General features: G+C 39.1%; 2 protein-coding genes across 2 annotated transcripts; both read right to left on the bottom strand.

Moving 5' to 3' along the window:
- Positions 1-857: 857 nt before the first annotated feature.
- On the bottom strand, positions 858-10215 carry LOC143860309 (bifunctional TH2 protein, mitochondrial-like). The gene is made up of 7 exons (XM_077370886.1): positions 9605-10215; positions 9373-9481; positions 4636-4926; positions 4117-4531; positions 3701-3970; positions 1331-1957; positions 858-1236 (listed from the first exon to the last, which is right to left on the bottom strand). Exons 1-6 carry the CDS (start codon positions 9781-9783, stop codon positions 1545-1547), a joined length of 1677 nt encoding a protein of 558 aa, XP_077227001.1. The 5' UTR covers positions 9784-10215; the 3' UTR covers positions 858-1236; positions 1331-1544.
- A 7356-nt stretch (positions 10216-17571) lies between these two features.
- LOC143860917 (GDSL esterase/lipase At5g33370-like) lies at positions 17572-22551 on the bottom strand. Its single transcript, XM_077371772.1, has 5 exons — positions 22259-22551; positions 21560-21687; positions 21230-21472; positions 19770-20022; positions 17572-18057 (listed from the first exon to the last, which is right to left on the bottom strand). The coding sequence occupies exons 1-5, from the start codon at positions 22494-22496 to the stop codon at positions 17825-17827; spliced, it is 1095 nt and encodes a 364-aa protein (XP_077227887.1). The 5' UTR covers positions 22497-22551; the 3' UTR covers positions 17572-17824.
- Between the last annotated feature and the right edge of the window lie 149 nt (positions 22552-22700).

Genomic DNA, 22700 nt, shown 5'->3' with positions numbered 1-22700 from the left:
TTCACACGCTCATTGCCTGTGCCTAAAGTGGTGGGTGGGGGAAACCATCCATGTGACCCGGTCAATGCCAACAAATCTCTCTACAAACCACGCGGGTTTCCAACTCCCGCAATGAGTAGGGGTGCCAATATAAAAAGAACAGGGCCTTTTTTGGGTCATCTAATCTGCCTCACCACCATCTTTTAATAATTGCACAAGCTCACCTTCTCTTTCCTTCTTTTTTTTTTTTTTTTCAATTTGCTTTTGAGAGCCTTTTTGTTGAGAGCTTTTTGTAGGGGTGAAACTGGGGTCGGGCCCAACCCTTTTGGCTTGGGTTTGGTTGGCATTTCTTCGGATTGGGTTGGGAAAAGCCAACCCGACCCAACCTAAATCTGACATCCGTCCTCTAATTTTATTGTGATTTCTTAGGATTATGTTTCTTTTTTTCTTTTTCCTTTTTTGTTTTGCCCAAGGTTAACCCAAACCCAACCTGACTCAACCTCACCCGATTTCAAAAAAATAGGTTAGACTTGTTGGATTGGCCGATTGGGGTTGAGAGATTTACAGGCAGGCTGGGTTTGGGTTGACCAATGACCATTCTCGACCCGAGGCTCAAGTCAGGTCGGGTTAGGGTTGAGGGAATGCTATCTTAGGTTGGGCTAGTGTTATCCTCAGCCCAATCCAACCTGAGTTGCGCCCCTAGTTTTTTAGGGTTGTTGAAACAGCATCAAAGTACTGTTAGGGTAGACCAAATTACAAAGCTCTTAAGTTTCAATTTCCCCACCCCTCTGTAGAGAAGTTATTAACAAAGTACAACATTATAAAAAATTTAAAGAATAGCAAACCCTTCTGAATAATCAATAAAAAAAGCAACCATGTACCACATTCATCTTTCAGACATTTTCATTGATAGAGAAAATAAAAAATCAAATCACCTTCTACATCTGCTCCAACAAGAAAAATACCCTTGATAATGTCATTCACCAGATTGAGATGAAGAAATATGACCATAATAGGAAACTTTACATGTTGATCTTACCGCTGAAAAATTACGGAAGACTAAACAAGGATGACTGATTATGTCTATTCGATTGAAAAAAAAACACACACACAACTTCCAAATGACCATCCCCCAAAATTGAATAGCCATTAAAGAATTTCAATTACATCTGAAATCTATATAGACAAACAAATTCATGCATCTCCATCTCTAACCTCTTGGGCCATTTGCTGACTGAAACTGCCATCTCCCAGTACCTGAACAAGTGAAAAAACACACAGCCATTGTCACTTGAGAAAGAAAATGTGGAAAACAGAGTAGAAAAGGGATGGAGCAAGAGATCATAAATACCTCAAATCGTACGCATATGCAATGAAAATTCAGCATTTGCATATTCTCATGGCAGGTCCTGTAGAAAAAATAAAAGGAAACGGCTGACCCCAGTGGCTCTTTGTAAAATTAGCCACCATTGTTGTCTATATCGATATATCTACTATATGAATTCCTGGATCTGTTCTACGCAAAATAAGGAAACAAAAGAAAGAACCCTATATTGAAGATATTTCTATGGCCCCAAAACAAAGGCGTGTATTTCAGCCCAACTAGAGACAGTGTAAAGAATGCCAGACAGGCCTTTCCATTTAGAAGAATTCTCTCCGGTGAATTCCCTTTGTTTCTTCACCAAACCAGAGAATAATGGAATGAAAGAGACACCAAATTGAGTGCCCACTTTCCTTAGGCTTTGACTTGATCCAAAAACGATCCCTACATCCGCTTCAAGCAAGCAAAGCAAGTCACCCACAGAGTCTCCAATGTAAACAGATAAGTGCTTGCCAGTGTCGCTACAGCTCTTCAAAGTGTCCTTGAAAACTTGAACCTTGTCAATGGGAGACTCCACCTTCTTAACAATCTCCCCTGTGGACACGGAATCTTCGTAAACGAACTCATTGGAATGTACATTCAAAACATTTAGGTCACCTGGTTGCCACAAAAAGATGATCTTCAGTTCATTGTCTCCAGAAAGCATAATGGCACAGTCCCATAGCAAAAGAACTCGTTTATATATTCATTATTTCATCACTATATAATTAACAATTATTAAAATTCAAAAGACTTGAGTTGCATGGCATTCCATTCAAGCAATCTTAGAAACATGCAGAAGCCAACATCATAATTCAACACAAATGCATTTCACATTGACAATACATACACAAGTTATATTGTTTGTGCATGCAATTTGATAATCCCAGCCTAAAACCATGCCAAACTCGACTGCTGAAGTAAACAGCAGAAAAAAAGAACGAAAATTTCAGCCCTAATCCATGGATGCATTATTTCCTAATGTTGCTAGGGTTCATAATAGAAATAAGTACAAGCTTCTATAAATATGTTCCAACACCTGCATCATGCTAAATATGTTCCAACAGAAACTACCTACATGAAGGATGCATAAGCCGGGTACTCTTGGAAAAAGTTGTGTATAAATACAATTGCCGCCTGATCCATAAATGCATAACTGTACTTATACATAGATGAGGAATGGTGGCAGAAAAACTGAAGTTTGGAAATAGATATGTCACTAGGGCAGACCAAATTTATATCAGCAAGCACATTGATCATAGTCTTAGAACGGCACCAGAAAGAATGCATGTTCACCGAAATGAGTGTAAAGAAAGAGCCAGGATGAGCACTGTCCTACCAGCCAAAAAATTAAAAAGCACACACTTATGGAATCTAATGAACTACATTGAAGCTGGAATATCACTTGAACTAATAAGCACATGATGTGGTAAAGAAACATTGTTCCTAAGCATCAAGAGTCAAAGTCACTTGAATCTGCATGAATTTAACACATAAAAGACAGCAGATTACCCCGGTTATATAGTTAAAAACAAACTGTGTTGGACAGAGTTCTGGCGACAATCCTCTTTTGAGTCTTTCTTTTTTTGAAAATGATAGCCATTATATTGATGAAGGACGATCCTCTTTTGTGTCATTGACATGGTTAAAGTGAGAAGTCCCCAGACTCAAACAAGCGAAGAAAGCTTCCTCACCAAATTTCTTAATCAGTTTCTGAGATATCAAATCAGTTTTGCGTATTTTATATCTAGCAGCAAATGCTATGCTATGATTTGTGGACACGGACACGAGTGACGCGTGTCGACATGGACTGTCGGACACGACAAACTCCAAAAAGGTTAGAAACGGGGACATGGCTAAAAGAGAAAGTACATATAATCAACGATTTGTGGACAAGGATTTGTGTGCCGAGTTTTGTCACGGATACGAGGTATCTGACATGGCAACCTCTAAAAATCTAGAAATATTGTCACATTCATACACACATACATATAAAATTACTGACACTTCTAGCAAAACATTTAAAAGTGTCTAAAGCAGTGTCGACGCGTGTGGACACAGGTGTCGTGTCGGCAATAAATTTAAAGTGTCGGCCAAATCATATAGCAAATGAAATCATCCTAATTCTTAAATTCTCCAATTGAAAGAAATGTCCATGAATACAGATATCATAATTTTGAGACAGATATCAGTCAAGGAGTACCAGTTTGGCAGAAATTAAACATCTAAAATGACCAGAGTTACGAAGATTGAAAAACTAGAAAAGCTTTATTTACTTGTTAGAGATATGCAAGATAGTCCCTAGTGTGGTGTAGAATGGAATTAGTAAGCTCCACGAGATTAGTGACGATTAAAAGATACCTGAAGAAAAAGATGATCTAATGAGATCCCCACACCAACAGTATGAAATTATGTGAACATCTGCATTCAGCTCTGCCTTCTTCTTTACAATCTGCTGGAAGAAACCTGTACAACCATCTTGGAGTATTAGACGTTCTCCAGCCCGTTTTATGTCATCTAAATTCATACCCTTCAGTAATCCAGATTCACTGACTCGAGAATTAGCTCGTTTTTCAAAGTCAGAAAGCTGTTCAAGAGCTTTGCAAAGACCTTCATAGTCAAATGTTTTCCCTGAAAAGAAAGTGAAGTAGGAAGAATAAGAAGGGGTGCCCCCTCATGAAAAAGAAACTTATTGTTTTTCTCACAACTTCCCTCCTGTAACCTGTCCTATCTATTGACTAAAAGACCAAACCTTAACTACAACTCCCTAGAATTACCTTCGTCAGCGGGCACAATGCTTTCTATGCACTGTTCATATTCCTCGGTATATTGCCTGGAAAGGGCATCCCAAGAGTTCCTCAAATCTACAGATGATGTTCCGGCATTTAGATTTTCAAGTCCACTCTGATCAGCTTTGGGTGCAGTTAGTATTGCAATCTCGGCGAGGATGGCAAATGAATCAATAACAGTGCATGTCAAATCAAAATCAGAAAATATAATAAGACGCTGCTCTGCTGCATCATTCACTCTTGACAAAGGGAGTACAGTTTGTTGGACAATCGGTTGAGCAGAAAAAAATTCAATTTCTAGTTTCATAGCTTGTTGATAAAGCCTTTCTATGACTTCAAGCTCCTCTCCCGTCAAAGAGATACTAAGTTTGTCAAGCAAGTCCTCTATTTGCAGAGCGGATGCCTGTGTCAAGAAGGATAAATAGGAGTGCAGTTTCAGTGAACATGGCCGTTTAAACCAATATATGGAAATTATTGTGAAAGTTTATCGCTTTAAATAAGAGAGACCTCAAAACTTTCAGAGGAATAATTGTCAATCCACTTCTTGTACGTGTGGCTGCTTTCACCAGAATCCAAGAAAACTTGAAGCTCCTTACCCAAAAAGGCATAGAGCCTCATGCAAGGGGTCATGGCACCTACTGTGTATGCAGCAATCTTTGTCTTCTCAAAAGGAGTCGCAATTTTGCCAGGCCCTTTCCCTCCTTCAACCTTCCCTGTGGCAGTTGCCAGCAGGAAATCAGTGTATTTAACTGTTGCTGAGTTGGGAGTGCTATTTTTTGTGACATCAACACCCCATTCCTGCACAAGTGACTTCCTTCAAAAAACTCTACTTGCATAAATAACCCCCTCAAAAGATGTAATATGAACAAGAATGAACATCTGCACATACACAATCGAAGTTAATTCTTGTTGGCTTTAATTTCTTTGGATCATTAATAACTTTACAAGAGATCCTCTCAGGGTTCTAGCTTTTCACTGGACTGCAGGTCCTGACAAGATTCATTCAACTAATCAGCTTCACCACTGCAGAGGTTTCAGATTCCCAAGAATATTTGGTGATGGAAGAGCTGATAACAATTGATTATCCAATCTCAGTTTGGTTGGACAATTTGGAGTTCTATACTAAACAAGTGTGGCTTGGTGTGGGGTAAAGACCCACAATGCTTGATATTCCAAGCTAGGAGCAAAGGTGGACCACAAGAGCAGGAGCAGAGTCAAGATACTTTTCAACTGGTTTACGGTTGGAAGCTTTCTAAGGTAAGCTAGAGTGGGCGGATCTAGGTTCTAGGAGTTTGGTATGTTGGTATAAATTTGAAACGTAAGAACTGCCCCATCTACTTAGGACAATGAAAAGAAAGCATTCACATGACACAACTTCAAAGGTCAAAAAAGGAGACTCGCAAATTTCGGGGTGAAGTATTGAATTAAGGGTACGGGAACTGGGACGGTATGCCCATTTTGTAGTGTGTATTTGCTTTTTATGTTTTGCTGGTTTTCCAGCCCTTGGATTTTCTTTTCTTCTCTTACTAACAAATTATTGTTCCAAAGAAAAAAAACACAGATCTACTCACAAAAAATTCACCATGCCTATAAAAACGGTTTATTTTTTTATTGATCTTTTTGGTTTTGCAAAGATCGAGTTGTCCCTAAAAAATTTTAACATGATCTCCTAATTCAATAACCAGATTACATAAATACAGCAGCATATGACAATTTTACCACCACACAGAATCCTTTTTTTTGTTAGAAGCGAATCAAGCAGAATCCATTACAACCTCAAAATTAGTCACCTTAATAACACATCAAATGATTGACTCTAAAACTCAAAAAAAAGAAACAAAGAAGAAAAACAATAAACAATAATATAGAAGTACAAATAAAATTGAAACAATTGGCCAACACAATCAGCATTTTCTGTGAGACAGTTATACAAACCTGAATTCATATGATTCCTTGAGAAGTACAATGTACAAACATTCCAATTGTTTCTGGCTAAGTACCACTAATCCAAATTCAATAGAAATCCTCACAGATTAATTTCTAGGAAAATTCAGCCACACAAATCAAAACAGAAGGCAAGAAATAACTTGGGCATCTTAAGAAGTTCCACGCAAAATTGTGCTTTTTCGATTTTCGTTTCACCAAGACCTCAACTTGCAAAAAATTCACGAGATCTTATTCATTCCCACACTTTCATCTAAACATAAAAAACCCTCAAAATGGACATTCAAAATTCCAGGTACAACTCATTCTTAAGCTCACAGCAATTCACTAATAACATGTAGCCAAGGAGACAGTGGACACACTTATGGTAGCCAAATCCCTTCAGGAACCTTTCCCTTCCACCTATGTCACTGTATCAATGGAACCTTTCCCCTTCCAAAATATCAATTTCTTTTGGTAGTTGTTTGCAACTTCAGGAGTTTTGGCATTTCACTCAATACTTCTACCTGAAATTCCAATAATCCAATCTTGAAACATGAAATTTTTATTTATGGAACTCTACCTAACGAAATTTCCCAAACTTCTAAATATTCCTTTCTTTCCGTAGGTACTTGTAAGATCAGAGACACTTCAGAGAATGGTTGGAAACAACAGACAAAACAGAACTGGCTCAAATTTGACAATACTCAAATCAAATACAAGCTAGAGGATTATAGAACAACACGTAAACAGTGAACAGGATCACCCAAACAAAGACAATGCATGAACATACACTAGAAGACATAAATCTAACTTAAAACCTGCCAAAATAATGACACCTGAACCAGCCAGTGAGATGCAAAAGTATACTTATGGATTAAGCTCCGCTTTCCATCAGACTCTAAGCACTCCAATAAAGATAGTCCATCAGGTTTCGTGAAACTGACAACATCTAAAAACTGCATCTCGCACATAGCAGATCTTTTTTATTTTTGAATAGCTGATAATTATATTAAGGAAAATGAAAAAGCAGGAAATCCTGTGATTGAGATGGTCAGTACAACTCGATGAGAGAAAAAAAGAGAGATACAGAGGAAATCATAAACTGAAGTCAAGGGCCCTCAAGGTGGAAGAAAATCAAACATCCCTAGCTAGCCTATTAACGTTGCTATTGGCCGATCTCCTTTCATGATGATGAGATATGGAGGAAATCATAAACTGAAGTCAAGGGCCCTCAAAGTGGAAGAAAATCAAACATCCCTAGCTAGCCTAATAACTTCGCTATTGGCCAATCTCCTTTCATGATGATGAGATATGGAGGAGCCCGACACTCTATCTTGGATCTCACCAAAATAATGTGCAAACCTCCATGGAACAACATGGGTCCCCTTGAGACACCTTATGACATTAAGAGGTCTTCTATTATTACTTGGTTCAGAAGTCTGCTCTCTAACATTCCGACACCCTATAAAATCACCCCCACTTCCACTTCGTTAGAATCTGTGATGTCAATGGGACCCAAGAAGGCCCATCTCGTAGAACCACTATTGTCCCTAAGAAGACCGCCAATTCCAGCTAGGCCCGGATTTCTCAAACTATAACCTTCAAAGTTTAGCTTTAGAGGGTCCTGCTCAGGGTGCTCCCAATCTTGAATAGGGGCACTCACCTGCTCCGAGCTCGCACAAACCTCCTTCCATCTATATCACAGGTCATAAGCTTAGAAACATGAATCGTGCGTCATAGGTGCCACTCGTGCTCCCAAACCGCAATTCGACACTCCTTAGAAAGGAGCGACTAAGGAGCTTGTCAAACCCTACTGATGATGTCATTCTCTCCACATCACATACTCCTATTACTCCACCAGTCCTAGCATAACCAACTTCCTTGCATCAAACTCCTCCATCTCTTCAAAGCAGTTTTTAAAAACGCAGCCGAAGAAAATCCTAGTCGACACAGCACGATGTGGTCGAGTACTCGACACGGTCATAAATCAGGAGAGTCAAAAGGAGTTTTCATTGACTCTGTAGGGCAAAACACGGAACGTGGATGCAACGCAATGCGGAACGCGGCCAAGGTAAAAGGGAGTCAATGCGGACGCAAGGGAATTAAAACTGTGCTTCAAAGTACTTCAATGGAGCAAGCACAAAGGCGTCTTCAGAAGGCAAGAGGAAAGAGGGCACGGAAATGAAGATGGTAAGAAATTACTATTTTTTTATGTGCTTAAATTTTGAAAAATATATATGAAGATAGTTAGAAATTACTATTTTTTTATGTACTTGGATTTTTAAAGATAAAGAAAATATTACATAAACGCTTCCATGGCGCTGCCAACCTTAGACTATTTTAGATCCGCACACTTCCCCGCCCCGCCCACGCACTTGGACCCGTTCCGTGCCTCTAAGGTCATAAGTTGAGACAAATCTGAAAATAGGTAATATCCTCACGCAAGCGATGGTTCATGCAATAAGTCTTACAGATATATCTAGCTGAATATAACTGTTTTTCTTTTTAGTTTTTCAAAATGTTTTTTTAACTTTTTCTTAACAAAAGAAAATAAAAATAAAATAAAACACTTTTTTCAAATTAGTGTTATTTACTGGCTATCATTGAGATAACATAGTGAACAGTGAAAACTGAAAAGTACGAGTTGAATTGATCTTGTGAAGTTTGATACTGAATCTTTTCATTGCCGTATACTTGATAAAGAATTTTGCTTTGTACTTTGTATAGCGAATTGAAGCAAATTATATAGCTAGCCAAACAATCTAAAAATGATTGTCTGGCCAACAAATTACAGTCATCTGCAAGTATCAAAGAGCATAGCAAAAATAAATCAAGACCGGCAGAAAGCAAGGTAGATGTAGGAAGGATTATTGCCATCCCAGCAGCATAAATATTTCTGTCATGTTCTTCTTCTTTATAACAAGATGCCCCCAGGTAACTTACACGCCATTGATTTTGACTCTACACGAATGGATTTATCTTGTAAATTCTGTGTCAGAATTGAGAATACACCTTGGTGAAATCTACACATCATGTTTTAGATCCACAAAGCATTGTTTGTATTATTTCAAAAGATCATACTGTCTATAAAACAAGATGAGAATTTAAACCTGAGATTCTACATGTTTCTCAAATGGATGGTTTCAGTCCTCCATCACTGTTCAAGACGATTTGCAACAGACAGAATAAAAGCATAGATTCTCAGATCTTTTAAATCAATTACTGATAATTGATATATCATATAGAGAAAGATCACAAGAAAGAAAGTCAATGCCATGAAAGTTCAAGATTAAAGAAAAAGAAACCTCAAAAGCTTACTTGAACGACCGAATCATGCAATCTCAACTCCTCCAAAACAGCCTTCCTCAAATCACTAATCGCAACCTTCGCATCGTCATCATCCGCACAGTCCTCCGCCATCTCGTATCTAAACATCAAAGCAAAACCTAATTCAAGAAAATGAAAGGAAACGAAGAAGAAAAAGCCGAAATCCTAACCCTAACCTTAGGAAAATCAAGATTAAGGAAAAAAGAAAAGAAATCTAACTCACGCTTGCACAAAAGCCTTAAGGAAATGCACATCCTGAGCGATGTAATTCCGGAACGTCTCCAATTCCAAATCCCCCGACGCTAAACAGACGACGAAAGGCGTGTATTCCGCGAACACCGATTCTTGCCGGAATTTGATCCAGAACCTTCGCGCCAAGCCTTCGCTCGACACCACTCCCATGCCGGAATTTGATGCAGAACTACCGGCGGTGAGAATTGGACCGGAGATCTTTCTTTCCGCCGTTTTATTCGTTTCCGTCGGCCGATTTCCGGCACCGGACGATGAGAAACTCACCGGAGAATGGAACGAAGGAGGAGTTGATCGGGAGAGAGATCGGATCGAGGAATTTGAAGAGGAAGAGAGAAAAGATGTTAGGGTTAGGGTTTCAGATGAGGGAGAGGGACGAGAGTTTTCTCTTTTGTTCTTTCTTGTTTCTTGATTTTTGCCTCCACTTGCGAGAAAATGGGAAATGAAAGGCAGGGGGAGAATTTATTTATATAGAGAAGCCGGCGGCCGGCGCTCTTTTCCATGGTCTTCTCGTGAGTGGGTCCTAATCGGACCGAATCGCGAATTCCATGAATCGGACCGAATCGTGAATTTATTTAAAGACCTGCTACTAGGAAGACACGCTCTTGTCAGGCATTTGATCTTAGAGCTCTTTGTTTTTTTAACGAAATGACAAGTATATCCTATATTAGTACACGTGGCAATTTCATGAGAGATGTTTGAGATAAACCTGACACAAGAGCGTCTTCTTATCTTTTCCTTATTGAAGATCAACAGCTTGGGATGACCAATGGACCCATGTCATATGACATTAACAAGAACAGAGATTATTTAAAAGGGAGATGATATATGCACGGCCTTTTTTTACATGGGACAGCCCACTCTAGTGTAAACGAGTAGTCATAAATATACTTAGGGGAGAATATATCACTACCCTTATTTAAACTGTTTTTTCCATCATTTATTTTGTTTTATCGGTAAGGACGGTTATGGCCACTTGTAAGTGTTTGTAGATCTCGATCGTTAATCTATGGGAGGTGATATATTCGCCCCTTTTCTTCGCGGGCTACACTCTAGTGTATTTACTAATTAAGATTACTCTTTTACACTATAAGGGAGTGGCCGGGGGAAGCAAAAGGGAGCAAATATATCATTTCCCTTGCGTTCCCTAGAAAGCAAATCCTTGGATAATGTTTGCCTGCTATACAATAGCTCTCCAGAGAAAATAGAATTACACATGTGGAATATTTGCAAAAAATCAAAAAATGACATGGAAAAGCCCATTTTCCCATCCTTTAGGGATTCCATTTCCGACCAAAAACACACGGATTTCGTTTCCCTGAAAAACTAGTGCAAAAAGAAGGGCAAGCAGTTTCCCTGGAAACCTTTTCTAGCGCAAGTGAACAGTCTAGGGAAACTTTTTCCTACACAGATTAGCTGGATTTCTTTTACTAATGCCATGTCAGATTCCTGGGAAACATTTTCTTTTCCTTTCCCGAAAAAACAAGTGAACAGAGCCTTACTCTATAGGTCCCTACTAGGCGATATAAGTGGGTCCGGAGGATCTAAATTTTTGACGATTAATGACCCATTTTTCACCATCCACGGTCCAGATCAATTCAATTGCTGCAAAATTGGTACATAACATGATGCATTATGTAATATTCCTTTTGAACAATGGTCCACAAAAAATAAAAATAAGAACAAATTAAAATTTCTCCATATAATAAACTATTATGATCATTTGGTGGAAAGAACCCAATAAAAAAAGGCGTATAAAATTCCACCCTCCTCTCTGTCTTTTCTCTGCAAAAAGCTAAACAAAAGGGAGTGGAAATATAATCATATTTAGGGAGAAACAAGCAAAAGGTGGAAATATCATTTCCCAATGTATTAAATAATTTTACACATATAATTAGATTCTCTGGGCACATGATGAAATTGTAACATATTTACAAGAAATAGCACGCGCGATGCAGTGATGCAGGGATGTGATTCATGCAAAACGAATGTGCTATTATAACCAATATTTTAAGGAAATGATATATTCGCCCCCTTTTCTTCCCGGAACCACCCCCTCCCAGTGTAAAAGAAGCAGGGGTAGCCATGGAAAGAAAGGGGAACGAATATATCTTACATTTTTAAGGTTTAAATAATAGAGTGGGGTCGGCAAGACGACCTAACTTTTCCCATGCATAGGTATTTAGTATAGATAAGGTAGTTCTTAGTCAATGAGAAATTTACATTTATAAGCTATTTAATATTTATTAATAAATTGACTTGAGGTTATTTAATAGTTAGATGGGGGGAGCCTTGAAACTCATTCCATTCTTTAACACAGTGGCAGGGGTCATGCAAAACCCCAGCTTAAAAAAAGGGCAACCCAGTGCACAAGGCTCTCCCATTGCGGGGTCTGGGTGCAAAACCCCAAGCTTACCTACCAAAAAGAAAAAGAAATTTACATTTATAAGATATTTAATAGTTAAAAGGAAAGTTTTACAAGGTTTTAAGTAGCACCCCAAGTATTCTCCCCTCATGTGTAGTATAAACTTATATATTGTACATAGATAGACATGATACTGGTAGCTATAGAGAAATTTATGCCCGATATGTTTCGGTTTGCAAACAATCATACCCATAATATAAAAAATAATTGTAATGCACATATAATATCCGTTATCGTATAATCCATTTGGATCTAGGGTAAAAAAATGTGTTCGGAAAAAAATCATGAAAAATTAACCTTCCATCAAATAAAATTTCTAGGGTCAAGCATATCAAAATCTACCTCGAAAAAGACGAACATTTTAATTTTGAAAATAATTTTTATGAAAAAAATGAGTTAGCCAAATGCTGAAAAACTCATTTTCAAGGAAAACCTTTCCAAGTTTTTTATTTTTAAAATTTTTATCTTTAATGTCACAAGGTTTAAGAAAGCAAGCATGGTTGGTTTGCAACAGCCAAACTTTATCAAACCTAACTTTATGCTTGAGTTATCCGTTTTCCCATCGGAAGAGACATTTGAGTCAACTAAAGTAGGCAGAATGTTAATTTGTGGAGCAATTTATCCCCAACGCTTTGTAGTTATATGGCCACCTAATGTCTAATAGTTGTCCATCCCCCTAAAGGGAGGCAATGGTTATCGTTTTCCCCTTGGTTGCCAAAAGCAGAATGGGAGCCAACCCTACATATTAGGGTTGTCTGGAATGTCCTGTATGTAGACCCCACTCCTTGAGCCAATCGGCGAAGTGAATGATAATCCCTCACCTCTTGGGCAAATTTAGTAAGAATTTTGTTGTTGAGACATAGATAGTCTTCAACAGATTTATATTCGCTTTTGAACACTCTCACCTTCCCAAGGTGATGCCCTTCTCTTAAAGGTCAGAGAAGATTTATTCAGACTTGCTATGATAAATGATAAAGACAGTCTGGAATCAATTACAGTTGTAGTCACTGAAGATTCATCTCCTTCACGAATGCATCCAAGGAAAAATAGAAATCTTTGGTAAAAACATGGTCAGGGAGAATCTCAAAACCAACCTCCTACCATGATTAAAGGTGTGGGGTGTCATGAGCTCAGTCATCTAGAAGGCCTCCTATAACCCACCGTTGGTTGTTTCCTTCCTCTTAATGCTTTTAGGGTTTTCCGCCTTTTGCTTTCGAGGCTATTCCTCTGATTGTGTATCCCTTATTATATACAAACATTTTGGAGGTCTACTCCGGAACCGCATTCGTTCCCAAGCTAAAAAATGAAGAAAAAAAAGAAGAAGAAAAGGTGATACCCTCCTCAATTGGGTTCTTGGATACCGAATTATCCTTTTGGAGATCAATGTTTAAATGTTGCCAATTCATGTTTCTATTGCACCGGTGTTTGAAAACTCTGACTCAAAAGAGAACTCGACCAAGGTTAAAAGGAGTCGACTCAGGTGAGTCAATGATTTGTGTGGTCACAACTCGAGCGAGTCAAAAGAGTTCATTTAAATTTAGAAGGCAAAAAGCTGACTCTCGGACAAGAACTCAATCATGATAAAAGAGAATCAACTTAGGTGACTCAAGATCGACTGTGGGAGCTTTTAAATAATGCTTGCCGACCACTTTTGTCGTATAATATATGTGCCACACAACTAACAAATTTGGGGTCTTGAACGTTTGGGAAACATGGGTTGACCAACATCTGTTTGGTTGCACAAAAGCCGGGCTTTACTAAGGGTTTTAGTTGGGTTTTGGGTGCCACATCATCAAAATCCTCTGTTTGGTTACCATTAGAGGAATGAAATCCATGAAGACTACCACTGATGTCTTGTCCTCTCCTTGTCTGGTAACGTGGTATGCCAGTAAACTCTCAACAAAATCCAAGCAAAAACTTGATTTTTCTTGGTAGTGATGCTTTTTTTGCCTTTCTCTCTATCTCTCCTCTCTTTGAATAAGTAATGACACCCCCTACCACTCCTCTACGGTTATCAGGTTGACTGTTAACTTACCAACTTCTTCAAAAGCTTAAGCTGTTGGAGAAAGGCGTTATTTATCTTTTATACTTTAACACTCCCCCGCACGTGTGGCCCACTTGACAAACACGTGGCACATGTGGTCTCACTTTGGGCCAACCATAGCATGTGGATTTTTTTTTGCTATCCGGGAGGTTTGAACTTGAGACCTTCGGCTCTGATACCATGTTAACTTATCAACTTCTCCAAAAGCTTAACGCCTTTCTCCAACAGCTTAAACTTTTGGAGAAGTTGGTAAGTTAACATTGACAACTAAATACTATGTACCACAATTCTACAAGATAACACGATGAGTCTCCTAGGAATGTCTCCTCTGTTGACTAGTTAAGTTTTAATTCACCTCATGCCCTGATAACCGTGAACTCGTTACAGACCAAAAGAAATCTCTCTCTCTCTCTCTCTCTCTCTCTCTCTCTCACACACAGGCCAAAAGGGAAGTCTCCATCCACAATGCAGATGGGTGTGAACGTTTTGAAAGTTAGGTAAAAAGAGAAAAATGTTGAAACCATTGAACGAATTCATAAAACCATCGGTTGAAAGTTGAAACAGACTTTTCAAAGTAGAAGCCTTTTAGCTACCTAGGAGTACAACTCTCGTGTTTGTAGGGGGGGAAGTGTCGGGTCAAGGAAGCTATGATCCAAACCTTCTTTTTTTCTTTCTTTGCACCCCTCTTTTTCGGTTTGACAAAATCATCTTAGATTTTGATTGTTTTGACATATTCGTCAATGGCGTCTTTGACTGTATCTAAGAGAACATTTATAGAAGTATTCATAAGAATCCACCTTCCCACGTTGATTTGGTGATACCTTTTATGGGAATTGTAACACCGATCAGAGATGTTCAAACTAAAAATAAAGGGTGCGAATAATCAGTATCAGAATATGATTTTCTATATATTAAGACTTTTAAGAGTATGTTCGATGAGGTTATGGTGCATGTGTGTGCACTCGTGCAGCACAAAATGAGCAGCGGGCCTACGAAATGGATGATCTAAACTATGAAATATGATATGTTCGCCCTTTTTTTACTTGGGACAGCCCCCTCTAGTGCACTCATGACTGCTCTTTTACGCTAGAGAGGGCTGCTGCAAGTAAAAAGAGGGGGTGAATATATCATTCCCCTGAATTATTCATCATTTGGTTTCCATCAGAGATCGGCCGTGCCCGTAAAATTGCACCCATATGATGATCCTAACCCTTTAATTGGTGAAGCTTTTCGATATGGTGTCATACAAAAGATAGGGCCACAAATCGAAGGGTTAGGATCATCCTATGCCTCCCATTTTTTGGCACAAGCTATTACAACGGGGACCGAAAAATGATTTAGATCATCTATTCATATATGGGTGATGGTGTACTTTTTGGGCGGCGCCCACCATATGAGCCATATAAAAACACAAAAATGACTACCGGGCTTTGTTTCTTTGGACCTAAAAATGTGCGTAAAATTTGTTTTAAGCCCATTTTTAAGTGAAAAAATGGGTGTAAAACTAAATTTTACACCCTGTTTACACCGAAAGAAACGGATCCCTAAAAAAAATAAAAGTCCAAATGCCAATCATTATCAAATTAGTGTGAGACATGCACATGTGGGACACACGTCCAACAAAAACTCCGTAATACTCGCAGTTAGCAAAATATGATTTGGCAAAAACATATGACAGGAAAATTTGAGTTTAATACCGTGTTGGTTAAAACTGCAAAAAAAGTGGTCAAATATACCGAGACATTGAAAACCACAAACTGTTTGTGCGCTCGAGAGCATATAAGCTTATATGCGCTCGAGCTTCAAAAACACATGGGGCCCACATTTTTTGGATGATACAAAGCTTTTATTTGAAAGGCCCTTATATGACTAGGGTGTCTACAAAAAATCAGCTCCATTAGATCATCCTAATGCTTCTATTTGCGGAGGGAAAAAATGTGCAGATTTGTGGTGAAACGGTGTATGTCAATTTTAACCTCTAGAAATGGATACCCTAGGATGATCTTATGGAGCTGATTTTTAGTACACACAGTAAGGGCCTTTCTAATGAATGCTTCGGATCATCCCTCAAAATGAGCACCATTTGTTTTTGGCGCTCGAGCACATATAAGTATATGTGCTCGAGCGCACAAATCTTTTTCTCTTTTATTTTTCCCTTCCCAACTTTTCCAGAAAATTACTCCAACCCAATCAAGACCTAAGCAAAGAAGAGAGTACAATCTCTTCCTGTTAAGTAAATGGCCCATTACGATTGCAATATGTACGAAACTTAAACACGTTTTAATGTGTTATCAATCGGAAGAATCGATGTACATATTCACTGTTGAGAGTGTTTTCAATTAATTCTTTCCATCTTATAGGAAAAGGAGTTTTTATAAGTTGTGTGCGCGTGAAGTCTGAGTGTTTATAAAAAAGTATAGTGGGCCCACTTTATAGGATGATTCAAACAATTCATTTCTTCGGCCACAACGTAAATAGGTTGTACCACCTTGATCATCTTCATAGTATGATGCTAACCCTCTGATGGTATATTGGTATCCATAATGTGAAGTCCCTCTACAGATCCGAAGGTTAAGATCATTCTATATATTGAAATTATTGGCAGGGTAGAGCCTATTTATGTTGTGGCCCAACAAATGAATGGTTTGGATCATCCTATGAAGTGGGTCCATAGTACTTTTTGAAAAATATTAGACCAATCTCCACTTGGCACAAGGAAACCTTTGCATGCCCCCATTAACTCTTGGAAGGCCTACACCCTATAGAAACTGTCTACTTGAGACCGTCTCTTGGCCCCCGTAAGTCCTGACAGCTATCCCAATAATTGCCCCCCCCCCAACAAATCTCTCCGGCGCAAGGAGGCCTTCTTCACCCTCCAACTTAGCTGGACAGGAAATGTTAGAGTCAAACAAGGTTACGTGAAGCATTACACCCAAGGTATCTACCCAGCAACAATACCAAGGTGCAGGAAAGAAAGGTTACCTTGACGTTGGTCTGCCTCTGGCCTAGATCAACCTAAGATAGAGTCTCTATTGCTCCACTCCAACGGTCAAATATGATACTTCATACATCTTAAAGCTCGTCGGATGAAAAGAGGTTATTTTGAGGTCCTTATACTCATTATGCGTAGCATTGAATTTTAGATGGATTTTATTGGTTTATGATCAATTGCATCATTATCTTTTGAACTTTCTCAAAGACGAAGAAGAAAACAACAGAGGAGTTGTTACTCAAACAATATATCCCCTTGATTGAAGGGATTAGCGTAAGAAGTTTGTTTGGTTTGTAGGTGTTTTTTTAGGGTGAGAAACATTTACCGATATGACCGATAACCAGCAATATCTCATGGTCATAGCAATTTCTAGCAATGTAGGGTGAGAAACATTTACCGATAATACCAAATTTCATCGCTGGCACTGAGACTCACCAAGATCTCGGACGAGATGAAAAGAAAAGAGGAATTCAATCAATCTTAAAATGAATGCCAAAAGCTTTATTACAATGGGTCTAAACAGAAATTACACTAACACGCATCTTATAACACTTGAAACAAATAACTTGAGGACCCTCATACTACATCCTAAGTTCAACAACATATTTAGTTTTGGAAAATTAACTCACACAAAACTCAAGTAACTAAAACATAAATTTGCTTAAACATTTGAACCAAGGAGAGATGAGGAACAGAGGAGCGAAATGTGAAGAAACTGAAGTTTTGAGGGAGTCTAGGTCCAGGGATCCATGGCCAAGATGGTGTTCAAGTTATAGGGTTTCATGTAGTCGGTTCCACCGCTCAGGATCCGGTTCGCAATGATCCGGTTCGCTTTCTCAGTCGGGTGAAATGGGTCCCAGAATGCGTAGACATCCCTATCTGGACAAAGGTTTGAGACTACGGTGCAGAGCCCAAGCCCATTGTAAGGCCCTTGCCCACAGCAAGCAATCTTTGATGTCACAAAACCTGCTCAAACATAAAGTATACAAGATTAGATGGGCTTGGAAAATTCAGTTCTCCAGATTGGATTTTGGTGTGTTTTAATTGTGTTGTCCCTTGTATTCTTCCTATGGCTCAACCCGAACCTCACGGGTTTCACCCCGCTCGGGTTGGGTTGGCATTTCCTTGGGCAACCCGACCCCAATCCGACCTGCATCCTCTAATTTTACTGTGATTTTCAAAACCTTAGGTGTTTTTTTTTTTGTATTTTTTCTGTTTTTGCTCTAGGCTAACCCCGACCGACTCTACCCGGACTACTGAGCCGATTAAGAAAAGACGGGTAGACGGGTGAGATTTAGAGGCAGGTTGAGTTAGGGTTGAGCATCCTTGACCTGAGGCTTGGGTTGGGCCAAGTTAGGGTTGAGGGAATGCTATCTCGGGTTGGACGGGTTGGCCTCAACCTGACCCAACCTGGCCCATAGATCTATTAACGATATGCAATATGGGCCGTTCATCTCAAAGGCCATTGTGGATGGCCCACATCTTAAAAATCATAAATGGGCATTGGGAAATTCTTCTCGATAAGTAGTAACCTTCTGGTAAAAAGGCTTTTACCAGGGGAATATGGAGCTTTCATTAATGCAATTTTTGGGCTACAAAGTATCCGATGACATGTCCCGCTAATTTATGGGCTAGGTCCAGTAAAAGCCCATACTGTATTTAATAAAAGTTTGTAAGCCCCTTAGTGTTCAATTGTGAACAGTGAAATGCACGGGTGTGTTCATTAATTGGACCAATGGGAGCTAGAGTGACAACTAATCTGGTACCAACACAGTACCTGCTTGTCTCTCAATGGGCCTGTGTAAATGTTTTAATGGGCTCCATCATTTAATGGGTGGGATCCATTATTTCCATTAAAAGAAGAACAAGGGCTTCTGGGAAATTTCACATTTATGAATGGGCTATTGGGCCTTCCCTTTAATGGAAAGGTGGACCACAGTTAAGTTGATCAAATTAAATCATCTAGTGGGCCCAACTAGCTTACAGCCCATTAATGAAATGATCAGAATCCCCCAGTCATCATGATTTTTGAATTGGCCCAGCACTATTCCAAAAGAAAAGGGTAGTTGAGTAAATTCACTTCAGAATTTTTCTCGACAATGTAGAGGGAAACGATATAATTATGAATAATTCATAGTAATGTCATCATAAATCTGTAAATGAAAATTGAATAGGGTTGGTGCAAGATATCTTTTCTCTTGCTTAAAAAATGTAAGAAATTTTAGAAATATCTTTCCTTTCCAAAATTCTTCCAGAAAATTCTTGCAATCCAAACCATAGTTAGCAAAATGTGAAATACAAGCCGGGAAAATTTAAAGTTTAATACGCTATTGGTTAAAAAAAAAACGTACTAACAAAAATGGAACACAAAAAAAAAACGTTTTAAAATTTTGTCATGTACAATTTATTTTTATTTTTATTTTTATTTTTTTGGGCGTCAGGATGGCGGGGCTGTAAAGTCCGAAAGTTGGCCAAAAAATGCATTTAATATGTTTAAAGTGCGTTTCAAACGTGTTTAAACGGTTTTTTCTCAAAAAATCGGCTGTAAAAGTTTTAAACGGAGTATTAAATGGCAAACCAATAAAAAGATTTATTTATTTTTTCAAAAAATACCACTTAAAACGGAGTTTTGCTAACTATGATCCAAACAGGGCCTTATGTAGAAGTATGTTTCTTACCATATCTTTGTGGATCAAAGATGAAATCGAACGCACTTCGCCTTATATTAGCAGCAATGAAGATATCAGCACCAATATCGCTGTTGAGTGAACTCAACAATTGTTCGAGCTGAGGGTTAAACAGATCCGCAGCTCTTTGCAAATCCGGGGCACAATTGCCGTCCCGGCTTCGCATGGCTAGCTCAGCCGGAACACACCCCATTGGCCCAGTTCCAGTCACCAGAACCCTCCGAGCACCCAATTCGTATAGCCTCTGCAATGTTAACACAAACGAAAATATTAAATCATCGTATTACAGCTATTTTTATTGATAACTTCTTGTTTATTTCAATACCTTTTGTTTAATTTAAGTTTTATTTTCTTTTCCTTTTTTTTTATAGGTAAGCTGGGGAAGATTTATTTTCACCCCCTAACTGCATTTTCACCCACATAAGTTTGCCTCATCTCTAAATTTATATCGGGAAAAGACAAGTAGGGTGTTGGGGTTCCACGCAAAAGCAAAGATCCGACATCGGAAAATTGAATGGATGTGGATGGACTAATAAGGACTTGGGCACCCTCCCTCTAACAGCTAGCTTTAGGGTTAGTTCTACTACACAGGTCCCCACAAAGGTGTATAAGAGCCGAGGTATGGTAATTCCTGTGTGCCCTCGAGGATGAAAAAAATCTCTCAAGAAATATCTTGGTAACTCCAGTTACTCTCAAATATGGAGAAAATCCTTCTGGGAAGATCTCGTAGTTCCCATGTTGCCGCTGAGGGGTGAGATTGTCCACATTGCTTTCGCATGTAGGGGAAGATTGTTGGGGTCCCACGCGAAAGCAAAGGTCCCACATGGGAAAAGTGAATGAATGTCTCTTTCCTGTATTTTGAGTGCTCTATCTTGTCTCCATGACTGCCTTGGTCGTAGCTACTCTTTATAATAAAATCTCACCATACTTCAGAGAAAGAAAAAAAGAGAGAAAGAAAGTGAATGACATGGATGTCCTTCTAAGGACTCAGGCGCCCTACGCTACCGGCTAGCTTTTGAGGGTTCGTTCTACTCGGGTCACAACATAGGGGGTGAAAATATCATTTCCCTATGTTTATTTTTAGTGCTTAATTAAAATTATGCAAAAAAATATATAAATTGAAAAACGTGATTTCTTCTCTTTTTGGGTTGCCAATGAAGGCTGTGGAGGAAAATGATTTCTTCTATTAGGCTCTTCCTCTTTTGACCTAAAAAAAGGTGTAAAACAAATTTTACGCCCCTTTTAAGTGGAAAAAATGGGGGTAAATTTTGTTTTACACCCATTTTTAACTAGGTAAAAATGGGCATAAAAATTGTTTTACACCCTTTTCACAACGAAATTAGTAGCATTAATTAAAAGAACCAAATCACATGGCCTTCATAAATAACATGACTTAATTTCAAACGTGTAGAGTATAGAAAATGTGGTTGGTGGGAAACAGAAGTAAATACCATTAGGACTTTTCTGTACTCAGAGATCAGATAGCGAACGTAGTCCGGTAGTGAAAATTGGCGAGATCTCGCAGAGAATGGGACTAAGTAGTAATTATTAACAAAGTCATTGCCGCCGAGGGTAATTAAGACGAGCGCCTGGTTAACCAGCTGTTGAGTCCCCTCCTCGCCGAGTTGCTCGCTCACTCTTCGTTGGTATTGTTCAAAGTACTCTAGTTGTTTGTAGATCCTAATTATGTTTAGCTGCAGATGTAATCAAAGTTAATTGTGTTTAGTAAATTTGAATGGTAGAATTGAATTAACATAAGCTTGTAAGCTGATTGGACTTACGAATTGGATTCCGGTATCATTGAGGATTCCGATTCCAGCCGAGGCGAAGTTGGCGCCCACGAGTAGTCGCTCTCCGGTGAGCTGTGGGCTCAAATAAGGCAATGTGGACTCGGCACCGAGCCTTTCGCCTAATCGCGAGTTACCATAGTTAAAATGGGTTAGTGAAAGTAAGCAAAAGAAATTAAGGCCATGTTTGGCATCAGTGAAAGTTTTTTTCATGGAATATTTGTTTAGAGAGAGAGAGAGATGGATGGTCCAAAGTGGTTAGAAAGTTCCATTTTGAATAGAGTTTTTCTTTTCCCTGTTTTCAGCCACTTATCCTCACTTACGCTCTCAATTCTCTCCCTCTCCAGCACTACGTGTCTCAGTCTCAACACTTGGTAAGCTACTATTCCATGGAATATAATTTCATGATTGCCAAACATGGCCTAAGAAATAATTAGCAAATGGGGGATCAATTCACCCAACTAATGATAACTGGGGTGTTGAGGCCATGTTTCACATCCATGAAAGTTTTTTCCATGAAATCTTTCTGTATCAAGTGGTGGGAGGGTGCATAGGAGGGTGTGAGAGGGAAAGAATTGCGAGGGCATGAGTGAGAAGGACACTTGATAAGCTAATATTCCATGAAATAAAATTTCATGGTTGCGAAACATGGTCTAAGAACTGATCAGGAAATGGGGGTCTAATTCACAAAACTGATGATGTCTGGAATGTTGAGGCCATTGGAGAATCGGCCTGTCGGTCGGTGGGTCGGATAATCGATTCCGTACGGAGGCGAGTCCGCCCGAGCCGTGGTCGCCAAATAGTCGTTGTTGCCATTGTCTACAAGAGAATCACCAAAGACGAAGAAGGCTCGAGCCTCGGCCGAGGGCGCGAGATTGGCCAGTGCAATTAGGGTAATCAGAGAAGCAAGGAGAACAAATGGGCCATCCATGATGGTGGTGGCAATAATAGAGTAAGAGGATAGTTTTTTCCTATTGAAATGCTTAGCTATATTAGTGTGTTTATATAAGGTTTGCATGTGACCAAACTTCCACTGTACAACCCACTGTTGTCCTTCTACTCTACCATATTAATGGCCTTCTACTATTCATAGAGAAAGATGAGGAAGACCAAGTCTTTTTTGGACCTTTGAAGT

The sequence above is a fragment of the Tasmannia lanceolata genome, unplaced genomic scaffold, assembly GCF_043159265.1.
Source record: "Tasmannia lanceolata isolate RefF3 unplaced genomic scaffold, GAP_Taslan_0.1 ptg000037l, whole genome shotgun sequence".
NCBI classification, from domain to species: domain Eukaryota; kingdom Viridiplantae; phylum Streptophyta; class Magnoliopsida; order Canellales; family Winteraceae; genus Tasmannia; species Tasmannia lanceolata.
This window is presented reverse-complemented; position numbering and strand designations above follow the sequence as displayed.

Excerpts from the sequence above, each read along its gene's own strand:
- LOC143860309 (XM_077370886.1), bottom strand. The coding sequence starts at position 9,783 with ATGGGAGTGGTGTCGAGCGAAGGCTTGGCGCGAAGGTTCTGGATCAAA. Across the intron at positions 9,482-9,604 it reads CTTAAGGCTTTTGTGCAAGC|ATACGAGATGGCGGAGGACT; the intron begins GTGAGTTAGATT and ends TTTGATGTTTAG. Across the intron at positions 4,532-4,635 it reads ATTCCTCTGAAAGTTTTGAG|GCATCCGCTCTGCAAATAGA; the intron begins GTCTCTCTTATT and ends TTCTTGACACAG.
- LOC143860917 (XM_077371772.1), bottom strand. The coding sequence starts at position 22,496 with ATGGATGGCCCATTTGTTCTCCTTGCTTCTCTGATTACCCTAATTGCA. Across the intron at positions 20,023-21,229 it reads AGTACAGAAAAGTCCTAATG|AGGCTATACGAATTGGGTGC; the intron begins GTATTTACTTCT and ends TTAACATTGCAG. Across the intron at positions 18,058-19,769 it reads CTTTGATCCACAAAGATATG|GTTTTGTGACATCAAAGATT; the intron begins GTAAGAAACATA and ends ATGTTTGAGCAG.